Source organism: Passer domesticus, chromosome 6, assembly GCF_036417665.1.
Source record: "Passer domesticus isolate bPasDom1 chromosome 6, bPasDom1.hap1, whole genome shotgun sequence".
NCBI classification, from domain to species: Eukaryota; Metazoa; Chordata; class Aves; order Passeriformes; family Passeridae; genus Passer; species Passer domesticus.
Genome location: NC_087479.1, coordinates 22,865,232 through 22,883,859, shown reverse-complemented (window position 1 = coordinate 22,883,859; position 18,628 = coordinate 22,865,232). Strand labels below are relative to the sequence as shown.

The 18,628-nt window shown below is 49.5% G+C and overlaps 1 protein-coding gene across 1 annotated transcript; it reads right to left on the bottom strand.

The window, feature by feature from the left end:
* Positions 1–50: 50 nt before the first annotated feature.
* Positions 51–17,846, bottom strand: TGFB3 (transforming growth factor beta 3). Its single transcript, XM_064423805.1, has 7 exons — positions 16,782–17,846; positions 11,290–11,453; positions 9,976–10,105; positions 8,359–8,466; positions 7,404–7,575; positions 6,778–6,931; positions 51–4,447 (listed from the first exon to the last, which is right to left on the bottom strand). The coding sequence occupies exons 1-7, from the start codon at positions 17,497–17,499 to the stop codon at positions 4,289–4,291; spliced, it is 1,605 nt and encodes a 534-aa protein (XP_064279875.1). The 5' UTR covers positions 17,500–17,846; the 3' UTR covers positions 51–4,288.
* Between the last annotated feature and the right edge of the window lie 782 nt (positions 17,847–18,628).

Below are 18,628 nucleotides of genomic sequence, written 5' to 3'. Positions count from 1 at the left end.
TTTAAGTTAATTCCCTGTATGCAAAAGAAAATACTGGTAAAGCAGAGATCTGAAAGTCCAGATTTTTTTTTTACTAAACATAGTAATTTTATACAGCTTTTGACCAATATTTTCTACTGATTTTGAATGTAAAAATTAATATATGTTATTTTTAAAGAATTAGAAGGCATATTTGCATCCTTGCACTATATCCAAATTGCTGCTGTTATTCTAAGCCACAAATAGTGTAGATTATAGGCAGCCAATAAGACCACAAAGTAGTATAGTTTTCCAAGTGTGTAGATACCACACTGTTGACTCCATATGTATTGAAAACTGTATTTTCGTTAATGACTTCATTGCCTTTCAATCACCTATTAGAGAAGACAAGCCAGTACTACAGAGATGCTCTTTTGTATGCCACTAGAAACACTTAGAGTGGGCAAAAGACCTTTTCTGCACAGTGGGCTGTCTCTAGAGTTGCATTGTGGTCACTGTGATACTCAACCTGCCCTGCACTGGACTTGAGAACCTATTGAAGACATCTGCTTCCTAAGACATTGCAATGCATCCTCTTCATGGGATGGCTGTAGTGATTGCATTTACAAAGAAACCTGAGCCAGACCTCCTGTATATTTGCTCTGGTGAGGACATTCTAATCACAGATAAAGAAAGCTTCAAAGCAGCACAGAAAGATAAGAAAAGGATCTGTGAACTGAGAAAATGAAAATTTGATAGCCACAGCAGAGAGATATAAGACATCCCAGGACCCAGCAGAACAGAGCTATGATGTTGCCAGAGGAGTGGACAGGTATGTTTGTCTTTTATTACTTTTGGGCACAGTCCATCTTTCTGATTGAGTGTATTGATGTCTGTTGGTTATATGGAAAGGTGAAACCCCAAGCAGCATATCCCAGTTCACACAGTGGTAACAGGGATGGGCTTTATGTAAGTGCAGTGGGATTGCTAAAGACCATCCAATTCAAAGCCCAGGGAACAAAACTCAGTCTGCAAAGTCCATTCTTTGCTGAGGTATAAGTGTACATTCTGTACTCGCTGAAGCAGTGTTCCTCTCGGAGTTCTACAGTGCACTACAGCCTGAAAAACAAGGTGTTCAGGTCTAGGCCTTTTACATACTATAACAGTTTGCCACAGAGAAACAGGGACTGCACAGATGGGTGTTTGATCATCTGTGTAGGATCTGCCTTATGGCACTGCAGAATAGGTTTTTTTCACTATTTCTAGCCATTGATCTTTGTTAAAGAGACAAACTGTGCTGGGATTGTTTTCATCAGCTTTTGTTTGTTTCTGAAAACAACAAAGGGGAACTGTTGAGAGCTGTATTCAGTGTTGGCAATGAAGATCCCACTTTTTCTTTCCCATTGTCTTCTTCAATTTGCTAGCTAGTAACAGCACAGTAACTGCCCTCTGCCTTCTCACACAAGTGTCCTGAAACATTTTGGTACACTTGCACCCAGGAGTGTTACTCCTGGTCAATCTGTTATTAAGCCCCATGTAGCTAGTATAGTTTGTTGCTGAATTATAGCTGAAACACCCCTAGAAAAGTGACTTCAGTTTTAAGAAAAAGAATTCAGAGCCTGTCTCACAAATCTAATCTCAAATGTTGCTACAGAAGTGGAAGGCTGAACAGAAAAGCAGTAACTGAAATGTATTTTATCTCAAAAATTACTGTTCCCCTGTGTATACCTGTGTCCATACTGGTTGGACACCCCAGAACTCTTTACCCCTGATTTTCCATTGCCATTTTGTCTCCTTTGCCAAGAGGCAAAAGGCTTGGTCTTTCTGCCGCCCCTTCCTGTCACTGAGGAGCAGCAGTGAGCAAGGGTTAGTAAGACAGTCCCATCTCAAGGGGCTGCCAGGGTTAAATCCATGGGTGGTTCCGATGTGCTCCAAGTGCCACACAGAACTTTGGGTATGCAAGTGTTCTAGCTCAACCCTTTGCAGCTCCCCCTCCTTGCTTCCCCGTTTATTAGCAAGGAAGCCCTTCAGCTGGATGGGGAGCAAAGCCAGCCCAGGGCTCAGGAGGAACAATGACCAAAGAACAGACTGCAGCTTGTAAACCAAAATCTCCCTTGAGGCTGCTACTAAAAGGAGATCAGAGGGAATTCCTATGCCAATAGGCATCTGGATTTCTCACACACACACACTCTCTTGTAGCTAGTAAATTTCTGGCCCATTGATCAGCACGGTGGTGTAGTCATTTGCTCCCTCCCTGGGCAGGTGGCAGGGAAGCCTGGGCATGGAGAGGTGCACAGGGTGCAGCAATACTCTAGTGCTGAACTGATCAGAGCTTTCATCATCACACCAATCACACACGTGATTGATGAAAAGGATACAGCACTGGGGAGTGCCTCTCTCAGGGCATGTGTGCCCTGGCCAAAATGGCATACAGGTTGGCAGGCTGCCTCCACTGACCCACCCTTGCTAACCTCTGTCCGGTTGGTGATGGTTCAGGAAGGGCTGTTTATGGTTTATTAAGACATTTGAGTTTACATGGTTTGGCAGCCTCACGTGAGGTATATGGAAGCAGCCACAGTTGCGAAGGGCTTGATGGAAGAGCTGAGTTCTGCGCTGACCGTGGGAGAGGCCTGGCCACAAGTGATTAACCAGCTAGGTGTCATTTTACACTCAGTTGCTGGGGATCAGGAATTGGGAGGAGACAGGGAGGAACCTCTGTGGTCTCTAGAACAGAACTTTTAAGTAGCTGTGTTTTGGCAAGTCAGAGACAGCCTCTGAATCTCATGTGGCATTCAGCACCAGGGATTTTTACCTCTGGGAGTATCTATGGCTGCAAAAGCCCATTTAAAGGACTACATTGATTTCTTGCCCAGGCAGCATCTGTAATCTTTTTTATGAACATGAAATCAGTACATGAGAGGAAGGGTGTGTTATTTACCTGGATGTACAGGTCTGTACTGGCAGACCATATATATCTTCAAACGGACATATGACATTTGCCAGCTGTGGCAACAACTGCATTGCCTTGGATATTTAAACAGTATTGTTGAAAGTGTTCTGTGTTTGAGGGGAGCTTTATATGAATCTATCAAAAGCAGATGCCAGTGGTGATGTACATATCTGAAGGACTAGGTTGGAACAGGGCACATTTACACCAGGTACAGTTTAAGGGTAATAACAAAGTTCCATTTTGGGATTTTCTTGCTGACCTAAATACTATCTGTTCTTTTGAAGAAAAATTTTGGAAAGGGCAAGAATTTTAGACTGAGTATGCCACAGCAGTAGCAGTTTAAAACCAGCAAATCATCTAACCCTCCAACAAAAAACTTGCTTGTGAAAAAATTAGCATCTCCCCCCACCCCCCAAATATTTATTTTTTACAAAGTTTTTGAGATTACTATTTTTTAAGTCTTGGCAGGTGAGACCAAGTTCAGGTCATCATGCAGAACAGGTGCAGAACACCCCAAAGCACCTCACAAACCACAACAGACAAGAGGTCCTCAGGGTGTATCAGATCACAAATGAATAGGCCCAGTGTTCAGGTACCCACAGATGCTCCTGCTCTGACCCTGAAATCATATCTTAGAAACTCCAGGAAGGTAAAAGAGCTGAATGGAGATGTCAGTCCCTCTGAAAATGGACTCTGCACCCTCTTTCCTTGTATTTGCCACTGTTGGTAGGCTGACTGGGAGCCTTGCAGTTTGAATTTGGAACCCAATAGCCAGGATCTGTCAACTGAACTTAGAGGTTTTGGCAGACACAGTTTCAGTTGCAGGACTCCTGGAGCACAGCTCTGAGGAACAAAAGTCTTAAGTGTATCTCTGAGCACTTCTCTTAGCAGCTTCCCTGCTTGGTGCATTTTCCTTCTCTCCTTCAAAAATTCCTCCTACAGGGAAAACCTTTAATACTTCAGGCTAATGGGGAGGGCTGAGGTCTTAAGATAGCTAAAGCAAGAATAGAAAACATCTCCCCTTTTCCAGTCTCCCTTTCACCTGCTTTCTCATTCTCTTGCTTTCCCATCTCAACTACCCAGCATTCAAATACACTGCAGTTCTTCCACATTATCCTTTTCTTCCGCACCAACTGTCCAGCCATTTTGGAGAGCGTGGCCTTTGTGTCACCAAAGTACTTCCTAGAAGGAACATTACACTGCCAAGACGACCAAGGAGTGTTCCAGAAGAAATCCCCGAGGGCTGCCAGACTCTCAAGGTTTGGCACTTGGCCTTCAGCATGCGTAGTCTCTGACCCCCAGTTCTCTTTGTGTTAGCCTGGGAGCAGGAGAGTGGGTGCTGACAGTTTTTTCCTTGGCTTTGGGTGGGCCAGGGGCCTTTCAGCTGCACTTGCAGGATTTCACCACCATGTTGGAGAGCTGCTCCACTTTGGGGGTCCTCCCGACATAGTACAAGATAGTGAGTGGCTCCAGGTCCTGGGGAACACAGCAGGGCGAAGCAGATGCCTCAGGGTTCAGCGTGTTATATAAACCCAGCACCTGCAGGAACGAAGGAAATGTTGTGACAAGGTCAGGAATACATTTGAGTTGGTTGAGGACAGGAAGGGGCTGCCAAGTCAACAAGTCTCTAGGTGTTTGCACTAGACTCATCAGAGGGTATTTCCCTGAGATGAGTAATACTCCCCTGTCACTTCCTGATCACTGCCTGCTTCTAAATGGTCTCACCTGCCCTGGCCTGACTCTTAAAGAGTTTTCTGGGATTTTTTCTTCCCTAATTGTACTACTCTCTGTGACTGATGCCTAAGGGTTGAAGGAGTGCAAGTAGTTGTCTCCTTTCATCTCTAATTTGGTACAGCAGTGTGTCACAATTATTGCTTTTAACAAGGTTGGGTGTAACCAGCCTGGGGCCATGCTGTCTTGGATTCTATTAAAGAAACCAGAAGAAAGAATATCAGTGCTGCTTATTTCAACCAAAATCTCCAGATAGCACTGGATGGATGCCAGTCCTCTCAAGTATCCACAATTCCCTCCCAGCTTTGAACTGTCTGATGCCTTCTCCCTCTGCTCCATCCTCCAAGTCATTCCACTGCAACACTGGAGCCAGGACAGTGTCCTGTGGGACCCCACTGGATTCCTCCTCCCAGCTGGCCCCAGCCCACAGATGACTATACACTACAGCCATGTAACCACTACAGAACAGTTGCCACATTTCTTGCCAGGGGTGACCACTTCTCAGCAGTATGATCTCACCTGCACTAGTGTGGTCTCTTCAGTGCTTATCTGGACAAACATCGGGGTCTGGCACATTGTATTTTAACTACTTTACAGTCTTTGGGGATGAGAGGTGCTAAGGATACATCCTGTTCTATCATCCAGACCCATGTAATCACTGTTGTTGTGGTAGAAATTCTCTGGGATCTTAGCAAAGTACCCCTGGCTGTACCACAGGGTATCATGTGCTCTGGGCCACTACTCAACCACAAGTTAAACAGACTGGTGAGAAGTTTTCTTTTCATCATGTCTTTCCTAAGTGGTGCTGGCAAGCTGTCAGCAGCTATATTGTTCCAAAGTTTTCTTTGATCACTTCACTGACCTTAACGCTTGCTCATTTCCTTTCTTGTTTAAGATTATTAGGAGTCATTCTAAAGTCTCCTTTGTCTCACACTGATTCAGTCCAGTGACCTTCTGGAGAGCTTCTCAGGACAACCAGATGGTAAAGCTACATGCCCATTACCCTTTCAAAGCTGTTAATTCCCTTGCTTTGTCTTGTGGTTACTGCCCAGCATCTGTTCACTTCTTCATTCCCACAGATCAGCTGTTCCCACTGATATTAGTCCTTGAGCTTCAGTGAACCTTACTGCTATGCAGACTGTCAAGAAAATGTTAGCATCTTTTCTGAAATATCATCCTTACCTAGTTATTTGTTCTTCAGCTGAATCTGCTTTTTCCAGTAACTTTTTTAGTGAAAACTGAAGTTAATTTGCTAGTGAGCTGTTGCATTATCAGGATTGCTGCCTTTTGACTTTTGTGAGCAGAAGCACAGGATTTTCCTCTGACTTTTTCTGCTTCAGCAGTGGACTGTCTGATCCTTAATCTGTCTTTTTCTCTTGATACTTCTCCCATGCCTGTGTTATTCTATTACTTTTATTTTTTTCTGCTCTAGCCAGGCACAGACTGTGTTCTTCCCAAAGGCTGACCAGAGGTTGTACCTAAGTTACCTGAAGACATTTGCTTTCTGCCAAATTTTCATTCAAAAATCTCACTGCCTAGTAGCTTCCTCCCTGCTGTGGGTCAGGTAGGATTTATGTAGCTGGAAAGGATACCTGTGAAAAAGATCTTACTGAGTGGCTGTGTTCACTTCTGGAAATGGATGTGGATTTCCCTGCACTTTGAGCTATAGTTGCCCCTTTAGGAGCAAATGGCAGGCACATGCCATTGCACAACAGTTTTTCATGAAAACCTGGCAGAGAGTCTAGAAAAATCGTCTGTCCAGTGCAAACTGCAGGAGAAATTTAGGAAGAAAATAATCACTGATCCACCTGATGTTGGATGTGAACAATTCAGTTAATACTATGGCCGCTGCCAAGTAAGTACCCTAAAACCATCAGTCCTTCTGTTTCACATCTTATCTAAGAGACAACAGCATCTTCCTCCTCAAGATTTGCCTGAAAGCAGACTCAGTACTGACTCCAAGCACATTTTCCCTGCTGAACCACCCAGGCTTTTTTCTGCGGTTTCCTTGGAATGTTTTTCACAAATATTGATCTGAACTGCTTATGCTGCTTTGAAGAGGCTGGATATTGGTCAGACTTAGGGAGGAAGGAGCAGTCACAGCCACAAGCCCTGGCAAGATAACATCCTGGACGTACCGTGCTGTGAGTGGTGTCTGCGCTGCGAAGGTACGGACAAGGGCCTGAACAAAAGTTAGCAAAGTAGCCCTTAGGCTCGTGGACCCATTTCCAGCCAAGGTCCTGTCGGAAGTCAATGTACAGAGGACGCACGCAGCAGTTCTCCTCCAGGTTCCTGAAACACAGTAGTGAAACACGGTGAATCTAAAGGGGGGCCTTACGTACAGTTGTGAGATGCAGCTTCCTGAGCAGAAGGACTTGTACCAGCAGTGCTGGTGGCTGCATGTGCCAAGCGCCAGGAGCAGCACAGCCAGGCAGCGGTGGCAGCTCAGCAGCCGGGCACTGCTTGTGCTGCTGGCAGGCAGCTTTCCCAGGGCCCCTGCCAGGCAGCACCCAGCTGCTCCAGCAACTGGCACGGGGCTGCTGCGGGGCACTGCCCAGCCTGTGTTCCTGGAAGGTGCTTGTGGGTCTCTTTGAACTGGTGGCTCTGGCAGAAGCACACAGCAACTCTGCTGAGCCGGCCAGTGGCCCTGCTGACACCACGGTGACCCACAACCCCCTTGGAGGGCTCTGCCTTTTCCAGTGGCACGGAGTCTCGCCAGGCCTGCCCACCTCAGGCGTAGGATCCCAGCAGGCTTCTCACTCACCGGAAACAGTAGTTGGTATCCAGGGCCCGTTTCTTTCTTTGGCTTCCCAACACAGGGCTCTCCAGTCGATGTGGGGGTAACATCATCAAGATGAGGTGGGGATTATGCAAATCCTTCTGCTTTTTCAGGCGTCCCAAGTCCCCGCGGCCATAGTCATCCTCACTGTCAATGCCTTCAGAAAAAGAGGATCCACAAAGAAGAAATCAGCATGGAAGTGGAGAATGCAAGAAGACCTTTCAATTTAACGCTCTCATGCTTGCTCTTGAACCAGGTTCAGGCACCATGTCTACTTACTTCTTCCCTCACAGAGACCGCTTTATTTCTGGTAAATTTGATGTTGCAGGCCTGAAATAGAGGCTTATGGGCCACCTGTTTTACCATTTGCAAACTGCTGGTGGGGCCATTAATCCATCCCACTCACTCCTGGCTTCAGTCCCAGGATAGGCAGGAAGATGAATGGTTTAAAGAAGATGTCAGATAATTGGCACTGTGCAGAACAGCCTCAGAAATGGAGCCTGTGGGGGCCAGTGGCTGCTGCCCAGGGCTGCAAGCCAGGAGGTTCCTAGTTCTTAGGCCAGCCAAGCCACTGACTCTCTGAGCCACCTCTCAGAGGATGCCTAACTTCCTTGTGTTTCAGTCACTCTAACTGGAAAGTGGAGCCTCTGTGGAAATCTGAGAAGGCATCAAGTTGAACTTCCCAGAGAGACACTGAAATATAAAATTACTCCTTTCTCTCATGCAAACCCACTCAGCCTGCCCTTACTTCATTTTGTAACCTATGTATATAGTGGATATACCCATATAGTGAACACACAAACCCAGATGTGTATGTTTTAAGACAAATGTTACACAATGTGAAGTGCTTGAATACACAAAGCAAGATCTCATTTTTTTTCTTTATATGCTTGAGGCTTTCCCTTCCCCAACAGCCTCCCCTAACCCAGCTCTTTATCACCTTTGAACTTGATCTCCAGGACTTCATGCAAATTCTCCAAGATGTCCCCGTTGGGCTGAAAAGTGTGACAAGGACAGTGTATGCTAATTTCCAGGCCAAGGTTGGACTCTGCAAAGAAGATGACTCTGTGAGAAACAGTCTTTGTCAGCTGGGACAGCTCCTGGCATAAGGAAGTTTTAAGGAAGTTTTACACAGCTGTGCTAACTCCTAGACAATGGGTTGGTCTCAAAGTCAGGAGTGTTATCAGAGTTGAGGAACAGATGCTGCCTTGGGAAGAACAGGAAGAAAAATCCACTAGCTTCACTTTTGCCAAAAGCCTTGCTCTTGCTAAAGGGACTTTCTGGAGAGGTAAGAAGAGTGCTTCTTGTTACTTTTTTTGGGCTATTCAGCATCCAAAAACATTTATGAGTTTCAAGGAGCTTCCCTGGGAAAACAAGTATTTTGGAGAGCTGGCTTTTGGTATCTTAAATCAGTTTTGCAATCCTCAGTACCTATTATCTGGCTTCTGCTTAGTGTCTGAAGGAGAAATCTGAAAATAAGCAAGTTGGATATGGACAAGTAATTTTACTGGAAGCATTCTTCTCAGCAGCTGCAACCTTCTGTTTTATTGAACTGCTTGCAGTCTAAGTCACACAGACTTTCCAGAGGCAAATCTACTTTCATAATAACTTCCTGTACCAGTCATGCTGTGTGGGCCTGACTACAGGAACATAAGACTCTTATGAAAGCTCCTTTTTTTTATGTTGTGCCATGAATTAAAACATCTGGCTTTCTGAGGCATTGATGAGGTGCCTAGCACCTTTTTTCCTCAGCACTATATATACTCTGTGATGTCTTGTCAGCTAGTGTGCCTGCCCAGAGCTTGCTGCAGTTCCAGCTCTGAGCTTCAGCCATCAGGACACAACTTAGGTTGCTTGAAATAGGAGGAGCCTGCAAGCTCACAGCTTACCCTTCCAGGGAGCAGCTGCTTGCCAGTACCTGCATTCTGGTCTTCAGTGGCACCTAGCTTCTATCTGTGAGGCCAATCCAGCTGTGAGTGACGATGCCTTATGCTCCAGCTGTGAATGGAGTCAGTGTTCTTGCTGGGAACTGCCCTGTAACTATCTGTTGGGCTTCCAGCAGTGGCAGAGGTATGTTCTCTGCAGTATTAAAGCCTCCAGCTGGCTAGGTGTGTCAGCCTCTGGAATTTCCTCACCTTTATACCTGACAAGCTGTACACAGCTAAATAAACCAGGATCCTTGCTGCTTTCTCCGATACTACATTTGCTTTAATTCACATGAAAAGTTAAGTAAAGCATTTGTCATTTTCTATGATCATTTAGACAAGCAAAGGGGACCCCTCTGGGCTTAATTGTAAAGAATTTCCTCCAGGGAATGGATCCTCATTCTGACACAGCCCACAGAGCTACATGGTGGGGCCTCCAGGAAAGAGCCAGGAATATAACAAATGTCACACATTGAGGAAGCTCTCTGGAGGAAAGCTTGTTCTCAGACTGAAAGAACCTGCCTTCTCTGTGAACCAAGCTCCTGCAACAAGGGGAGCAGAAAGATACTTCTGTGAACATTGATCCCCATTTCCATGGATGCCTTGACACACAGTCCAGCTCAGACCCCTACCTCTGTGCAGAAGCCACTCCCGCACGGTCTCGGTGACATCGAAGGACAGCCACTCAGGGGAGCCCCGTGTCTGCACGTTCCTGCCACTGAGGTACCGCTGCTTCGCTATGTGCTCATCTGGCCGAAGGATCTGTGTCAGAAGGAGTGGTAGAAAAAATCAGCCAGTGCCATGCAGAAGGAAGGGATAGCCTTTAGTCTTTTCTTCTCCCACAGCTTGCTAAAAACTAATTTAGAAAGTTGGTCTTGGCAAGTGAGATGCCAGGAATACCCTGGGTCAGGTGAGGATGACATGCTTCACAACCAGCTTGAACTCTAGAGATCTACACAGTGCTTATTTCTGTGTCCTAAGCAGCTCACCTCTCTCAGTTCAGAATTGTTTAGTGACACACATATAGAGGCAGAAGCACATGGCAATTCATTTAATGGATGGGTTTGTTTTTGTATACAGCTGTGGAATATGGATCTAGATTTCGGAGCAGACCCACCAGTGGTAAATGCAGCATCTGGCCACAAGTCACCTGCCCAGGAAGCCAGTTTATTGAGTTCTCACTGTGGCATTTTCAGGTGTCCTACGCTCTTCAACTTTTGTCAAAACACACCAAGGTTCAGGTTTGGAGACCTCTGCTTCTGCTCTGACATCTCTTTCCACTTCCAGACAAACAACCACAGCACATTCAAGGGGTTCCTTCCTGCAGACCCCAGGCTGACTCCACGGACCACTGAACCTATGGAGAAGCTCTGAGAACACCTCCTTGTCAGTGGTGGAGAATTGCTCTGATCTTTGATGCTGGATTCCACCCAAAGACAATTTTATCTGCGCTCTTATGGAAAAGTGGACAGACATGAGCCTGTGGGAGTGTGCTGCCTGGATGCTAGGCTGTATCATTAGGTGGTCCACCTCAGCCTATTACCACTCCCAAGCCTGAACCATACCTTACTCTGTCAGTCCCTAGGTTAAAAAAAAACTCCCAATAAGTATCTGGATGAACAGGTGGCCTGAATTGTGCTTCTGGTGAGCTATTGCTGAAGGGAACATTGAAAGCAAGCGCTGTTTTTCTAGTAAATCAGTGACAAGACAGAGTTCTATCCATTGAATTAGCACCAACTGTGCTGCAACACAGCTGGGAAAAGGGCAGCACCACACTGTACAAGGAAAGGAAGGTGACTGTATCACTGCATATGGTGGAAGAAGCCTGGGTTACAGCATGCACTTTCTTCTCTCTTCTATGGCTCTGCACATATGAGTTCAGACAACCATCAAGGAGTCAAGCTATCCTGGGCTCAGACACTGGGGAAGGTGGTAAGAATACTCACCTGGAAGAGCTCAATGCGCTGCTCACTGCGTTTGGAGCTTGGGTTGGGCACGCGCAGCACCCGAAACTCAGCCCGGAATAGGTTGGTGCTGTTCTTCTCTGCTGACGACACATTAAAGCGGAACACATTGGAGGTGACACCTTTTGGACAAATGCCCAACTCATCTAGGAGAAAAAAACAGAGAAACACTGAGAATCATATCTCTGAGGGGCAGGATCTCAAATAAATATTGAGAAAGAGCTTTCCAGTAGAGACTTGTCATTCAAATGTCTTGCCACCTGTGAAGCACGGCTACCTTGCTCAAGATAACACAGGATGAATTCACTCAAATTTGGTCTACACTGCAACATCTTGCAAACATTACCACTACTGCCATCATTATTTCAATGCCACGAGAGGAAGAATCAGTAGAGATCAACAACAGTATGTTTATTATTATGTCTTCTAACTCTGCTCATCAAATGTTGCTAATACTCATGAGCTGGCTGCATCCAAAATGACAACCCCAGCCTGGGCAATGGGACAATTCACTTGCAGTTAGTAAACTGTTCCATTTCCCAACAGCTAGGATGCTGTTACTCTGCTCGTGATGGAGACATGAAGCTACATACAAAGTGATCATTGCTGCTGAATCTTAGTTTTACAAATCTTGACATTGCCTCCTAGAATGGAAGCCACCCAGTGTCAAAAAACACAAAGCATGAGGTGTCAAAGACTCTTTAGGGCAGTGATTATCCAATGTGTACTGAAAGAACTGAGGTTTAAATTTGGTTCTCACTCACAAACTGGAGAAGGAATTCATTAATACTACTGGGCCTGTAAAGACCACACACATGACCAGGAAATAATACAGCAATTTTCTGCTTCCATGTGTGCCTGCTGAACAGAAAAACCCATGTCACAGCCTCAAAAGAGAGGAGGTAAAACATTTAAAGTCCAAAACAGAGTCCTCAAGAGTGAGTAACACTCTCTTCAAAGGGATCATTTTGGTCTCATGAAGTCTTTGCTGTTGCTGTCATTTCTCTCCTATTGACCTTGTTAGCCTTCAAGACTCTAGCATCATGAAAGCTTCCTGCAGACAAGACACAGTGGCTCCTGCTCTATGTCCACATGCAGGTTTGTTTGCAGCCCTGCAGAGCCTCTCAGATGACCTCTGACTGTTGTCCAATACAGCAGGAGGTTCTTATATCTGCTGATATTTAAGTTGCTTCTAAACAAACAGAAAGAAACAAAAAGAAAAACTATCACCTGTTCCCAGATATGGTTCCAGCCTTTGACAATTAGGCTGGAAGCCCTATCTGGAACAACCTTCAAGTTACATTCCTGAAGTCCTGCAGGCCCCTCTTTTGATCCCACCATCACTATCCCCCCTGAGAAACAGCTTCTGAAAATGGGATAGTGTGAAACAACACCTGAGTGCAGAGGTTCACCTCCCATGCCAAATTCTGATTTCAACAACACTGATGTACACTCATATCAATGGAGATTAAGGTCTTCCTCTTGTGCTACACACAAATTCAGCAAGCAGGACCCTACCAGTTTTCAAGGATGTGTTTTTAGGGTGCTGAATTTTTACTCAATAAGCTAACAACTAGATGCTGACATTGGGCTTTAATTGGAGGTTTTGTCATTAGTACTACTGAACAGAGCAACATTCCCATACAGGAAAGTCTCGAGCTGTTACTGAGGAGGTGGCTGTCCACAAATCCCAGGAGACCAGATCTCACTGCAGGCATGAGCTGGCCTGCCCAGCCCAAAAACCCTGCAACACAAAGAGTACCTCCAGCTGCACACGAACTCCTACTGTGGGGACTCCACCTCTGTGACCAGTTCAAGGTTTGATGCTGCAGAAAAGCCCAGCAAAACCCCAAGTTTTCATTAAGTGCCCAAAGCCATCTTCCTAGCTGAAGTCTAACACTGATTACTGTTCTGTGTCCTAGACCTTGGCAGATACTGTGTTTCAATAGCCCCTGAAGCTGCTTTGCACATCTAGCCCTATTAATAGTGCTGTTAACAGCCTGCCCTTTCATTTCAGACCTGACTGCCTGGCCCTATGGGGTGTCCCAATTATCATTAGAAATGCCTTTTTGCATCAGACCACTGGTCAGTCCAGCTCAGTGTGTTTCCAACAATAGTGCTTTATCTGACAATCTATTTAGATGCTGCAAATACAGTCCTACAGCACAGAGCTGGTGAAAGACACCTAATGTGTTATCATCTCCTTAATGGTTTTGGCCAAATTAGACAGCCATGGTGATAAGACATTACACCTATTGTAATTCACCTGCTGTGAAAGAAAGAAAGCCACATTGCTTTCTACCTACTTCACCATCAAGGTGCTGGTCTTGGGAGACCTTCCCAGTGAAAACAGTAATAGCTGTTTTCCCTTCCCTAAAAGTGTCATGTTCCTTTTGTACCCTGGGAACAAGCCCTCTGTGATGCAGAAATGGAGCTGTGTTCTGTGTTTCACTTCAAGCCCTGGGAGACTAGAGCCTGTTTCTCATAGCATGGGGTTCAGGATAGAGGTCTCACTCCCAGGAAGCTTGACAGCTTTGGGGCAAAGAACTTTTTTGCACAAGGTCACAGTCAAAGGGAGCAAGGGGATTTTTCAGGGAATTTGGTCCAGACCCAGCTGAGCTGTGGTAATCACACTGGAATCCAGACCTGTTCATCACCAGCATAGAACAAAGCCTGGAGGCAATATTCCTGCAAGCTCTCCCAGTCCACAACTCTCAGTGGCAGTAACCAAGCCTGGTGACCAGGAATCTGTGACACCCTGTGCACCCATGCCAGGCTATGTCTGGTAGGACATAGCCTCGCAACTGGACCCAGCTATTGCTGTGGAATCAACACCCAGAGCTGTTCACTGCACCAGTGATGAGACCAGTAGCCTCTTTGTGGACAATGTGATACGGACAGCAGGTTCTTTTGGGAGCTTCCACCCTCCTGCCACTGCTCTAGGTGAGGTGCAGGCTCACCACATGCTGCTGGATCCAGCAGAAACAGCTGTTGTTTCTGGCAAGCCCCAGGAAGGCTGATGGCTGTGCAGTTTGAGTTTGATGAGAAGGGTAGGCTGGCTGTGAGCAGGTATTGCCTCACGCTGTGTTATACCCCTGAATCACCAAGGTGTTTCATGCCAAAGCTGCATAACTGTAGAGAAAAAAGCTGATCCATCTGCAACTCTGTAGGTGGCAAGTTTGGAGGGAATAGCTGCTTGGCCCTAGTGACCCGTGACTTTAATTGCCTTGTCTCTCAATCTGCCTTGGAAAACAGCATCTGTTTTTCCTTCAGGAAGGTAAGCAAAAAGCTATTTGCAGTACTGTTGCAGATGCTTCCCAAGCTTGAACATAACCAAGTCAGGTCTGATCACATGAGTTTTATGAGATCCCTGAAGTGAATGGCCGGTCAAAAGTAAGTTATTCTCTGAAAGAAAATCCCTTTTAATTCAGGCAGTGTACCTGAGAGGCACAGGGGAAAAGACCATTCCATGAGTCACCAAGCAGCTCAGAGAAGGAATGGAGAACTTGGCTCTCTTGCCTGCTATTTTTGCTCCTCAGCTCTCCTCACTTTTGGGCTTTGCATCTTTGAAAAGGATGAGTTCTCTGAGCCAATATGACACTTGACTAATAGTCTGGAGCTAGAACAGTTTGTGTGAGTGTGCACACATTTCAGACTTGTCTGTATCATCACTGCAGTTCCTTCAATGGAGTAGTCCTCCCCTTTCCCCCCCGCCACCCCCCCAGGAGAATGGCTTTGGCTCAGAGCATGCTCTTAGATCACCACCTGGCACAGTGACAGAGTCATGGGAAAGTTGAACACCAGCCACTTCTGAAGATGCGGGGCCAAATTCAGCCATGGTGTAAGCGATGAAACTCCCCAGGTTTCAAAAGGAGCGTGTCTCTTGCCACCACAATCTGTCTGGAGCTAATCTCCCCCAGTGTGACCAGATTACAAAATTCTCTCTTTCTCTGGGTGGTGGCATCTACACTGCCCACTCCCAGAAATTTAATGTCAGCACTACTTGGTCTTTTGAACCCGGTGTCCTATGGGCAGATGGGACAGGGTCATTCATTTCCACAGGAATTTTCCCAAAGCCACAATCCCTACTCATCACTCCTTTTCATGCACTGTTTCTTCATTCCACTTTCCCCTCAATTTTAGCCAAATCCACACCCCTAACTTCATTTGCCACTGTTGTGCCTTGTGTTTTCCCCACTTCCTTCCCCCCAAAAATGCTAGTGCATAGTGTGGCTGTACTATTTTGCAGCTACTTGGTTTTCCCATAATATATGTTTAGTTTCACAAATGACACTTCAGTAGGTCAAAAATGCTGAAATACAGGTAACCTTTGCCCTTTCTGTTCCTTGAATCTCAGTGTCTCCTGAGCTAAGAGCTAATCGTATAACCATATGGCATGCAGTCTGCTAGAGATTAAGTAAAATTTGTTGCATTACCACATTGTAGCTTATTCCAGCTCATCATATGTCAAGATTAACATAAACCTGGCAGAATAACTGCATTCTGAGACTGCCTCCACCAAGTCAGAGCTCCTCCCCAAAACTGCTGGCGTTCAAGTCTTGTCCCCAGGATGGCACATCATCACAGGAGAACACCGTGGATAGTGGTATGACTGCATCTTCCAATTCTGAGGAATCCTAAACAAACCAAAATGACTGCTTGTGCCTACATGTGCTCAGCATCTGCAATCTGCTTTGAGTTCACGTCTGCTCAGTCTCTGTATCTGCTCAGCTCCTGCACCTGAATCTGTTTAGTGTCCACATCTGTGCCTGTTCATCATCTGCTCCACACCTGCTCAACATCTGTCATGTTTCCTCAACGCCTGTGCTCCCTTGGGGGTCCCTTTGGCATCACTGTCTGCTTTACACCTGCTCAGCATCCCTGTTGTCTTCTGCTCGCGCTCTGAACGTTCACACTATCTGAGTAACACCTTCATCAGTGTCCTCCTTGCAGCAGTCTCCTCAGCAAGTACCTCTCCACGTTCTCTACTGCCGGCGCGGGTGCTGCACGGACCGGACAGTTGCCTGTATCTCTGCGGCAGGCGCCGGAGCTTCAGCAGGGAGGAGCCGTCTACCTGCTGTCACCCGAACAGCAGACCTGCGCCGTCTCCGAGCCCGGGGCGCAGCATTCACCCCGCCACCCGCACGGCTTCCCCTCCCCGCCTTGTCCTGATGTCAAGGCTCTAGGCACGGGCTTGGCTCGCCGCTCCCGGACCCTGCCACCCACCGTCCCCGTCCCCAGTGCCGGCCAAGCCCCGCGCCGTCCCGAGCGGCTCCCGCTCACCTCCGTACCCGAGCGCGGCCAGGCGGAGACGCGCCCGCCGCCCGCCTCCGCCCCGCCGGGGAAGCGGCCCCTTCCGCGGGGCCCGGCGCCCCTCGGCCCCGCTGGCCGCCCCTCCCCCGCGCCCGGGATCCCGGGCAGGCTGCCCCGCGGGCGCGGCACCCCGGCCGGCACGGGGGGAACCCCGCACTTACTGTGCTCGGGGAGGCCCTGGATCATGTCAAATTTATGAATCTCTTTGGCATAGTATTCGGACTCGGTGTTGTCCTGAGAGCAGCTCTCTTCCTTCTCCTCCTCCATCTCCTCCAGCAGCTCCCGAGTGCTGTTATAGAGGGCCAGGATCTGGTAGGGCACATGGGCCGGCCCCACGGTCTCCGGCGGGCTGGTGAGCCGCAGCTTGCTCAGGATCTGCCCTCGGATAGCCTCTACCCTCTTCTTCTTGATGTGGTCCAGGTCCAAGGTGGTGCAGGACGACAGCGAGAGGCTCACGGTAGCGAAGCTCAGCAGGGAGAGCAGCACCAGAGCCCTTTGCACGTACATCTTCATGTGTGAGGGGGCGGCGGCGGGGGCCTCCAGGAGAGACCCCCGAGCGGCGGCGGCGAGAGGGCGCGGGGGACCGGGCGGTGTGCTGGCGGCAGCCTCCCCAGAACCCGCAGGCTGAGGCTTGGCGAGGAGGTGCATGAACTCACTGCGCCGTGCGCGACTCAGGACTTCCAGGAAGAGCTGGCAGCGCTCCGCAAGGAGAAGCGGCAGGCGCCGTGCCTCGCCGCGCCGCGCTCCTTCCCCATGCGCCGCCCCGCGCCCCGCGGAGCCGGGGGCGCCCCGCCGCGCCGCGCCGCCGCACGTGTCAGCGGCCCGCGCCGCCCCGCCGCCGCGGGGGGAGCGCCGCGCCCGCCCCTCTCGCTGCACCATTCATGCCCCCGCCGGGCCCCGCGCCCTACATCGCCCGGTGCCCGGCCCTCGGCGCCCGGGAACGTGGCACCGCCGCGCTTCTCGCCCAGCCGGGAGCGCTGCCGCCGGGCCGTCCGCTGCGCCCGTGGGTTCCGCTGACCGCCGTGCCCTGGTCCGCACAGCGACACCGCTCCGCACCGGCCCGCCCGCGCACACTGCCGCTCCCCCGGCCCCGACGCTGAAATTTTATACCTCCCTCCCATGACGTCCCCGGGACGGGGCTCGGGCGGGGGAGGGAGCTCCAAGCCCGGCCTTCGGCCGCGCCAGCCCCGCGCTAATGGCTCCAGCAGCCGCACAGCCCCCGCCGCTCCCCCCTCCCCACCCCCCGCCGCCCCCCGCGCTCGCCCGGGGGTGCCTCGCCCCGCGCCCCCCGGGCCCCTCGGCGCGGGCCGGCCCCGCGCGCCCTCCGACGTGGCCGCCGCACCGCCCCGCCGGCGGCGCGCGGGGGCCCCCTGCCGGCGGCACTGGCGCGGCGGCGGGCGGGCCCTTCGCGGTGGTCCGGGCGGCGCGGGGAGGCCCCTCCCGCTTCCAGCTGCGAAATTGCATTAAAAGCCGCTAAAAATACCCCGAATACTTTCCTGATGTGGTTTCTTTCCACAGAGGGAGGGGCCGAGCGGCGGGGTTCGGCCGTCGCGCTGCGGACGGGGGGCTGCGGCGGGACCGGCGGCCCCGCGGGCCCAAGCACGGTGGCGGCAGCGTCAGGGCGATGCCCCTCGGCCCTGAAAGCAGGTGGCAACCAGAGCTCCGGGGAGTGCCCGGTCACGGCAGCCCTCGCTGCGCTGAAGGGGCTGCGCCGGGCATCCGCTGCCCTCGGAGGGGCCAGGACCACAGGCGCAGACAAAGCACCGGCCGTGCATGGGCTGTAATTCGCAACCCGGGCCCATTCGGGTCTCTGTCCCGGGGCGTGCCCTCACTGCGGCCGCACCGGCCTCCGTGCCGCGGGCTGGGCCCGTGCCTGCTGCCCCGGAGAGCTCTTCTCTTGGCATCACCTGGACCCTGCCCCCAGCACGCAGCCCTTCTCCCGGAGCCAGCAGACGGGCAGCCCCTGAGCCAGCGGCTTTGTGCCTTCCCAACCCATGGCAGCCGCTCG

Excerpts from the sequence above, each read along its gene's own strand:
- TGFB3 (XM_064423805.1), bottom strand. The coding sequence starts at position 17,499 with ATGGTGCAGCGAGAGGGGCGGGCGCGGCGCTCCCCCCGCGGCGGCGGG. Across the intron at positions 11,454-16,781 it reads CCAGGGCCTCCCCGAGCACA|ATGAGTTGGGCATTTGTCCA; the intron begins GTAAGTGCGGGG and ends TTTTTCTCCTAG. Across the intron at positions 6,932-7,403 it reads GATACCAACTACTGTTTCCG|GAACCTGGAGGAGAACTGCT; the intron begins GTGAGTGAGAAG and ends ACTGTGTTTCAG.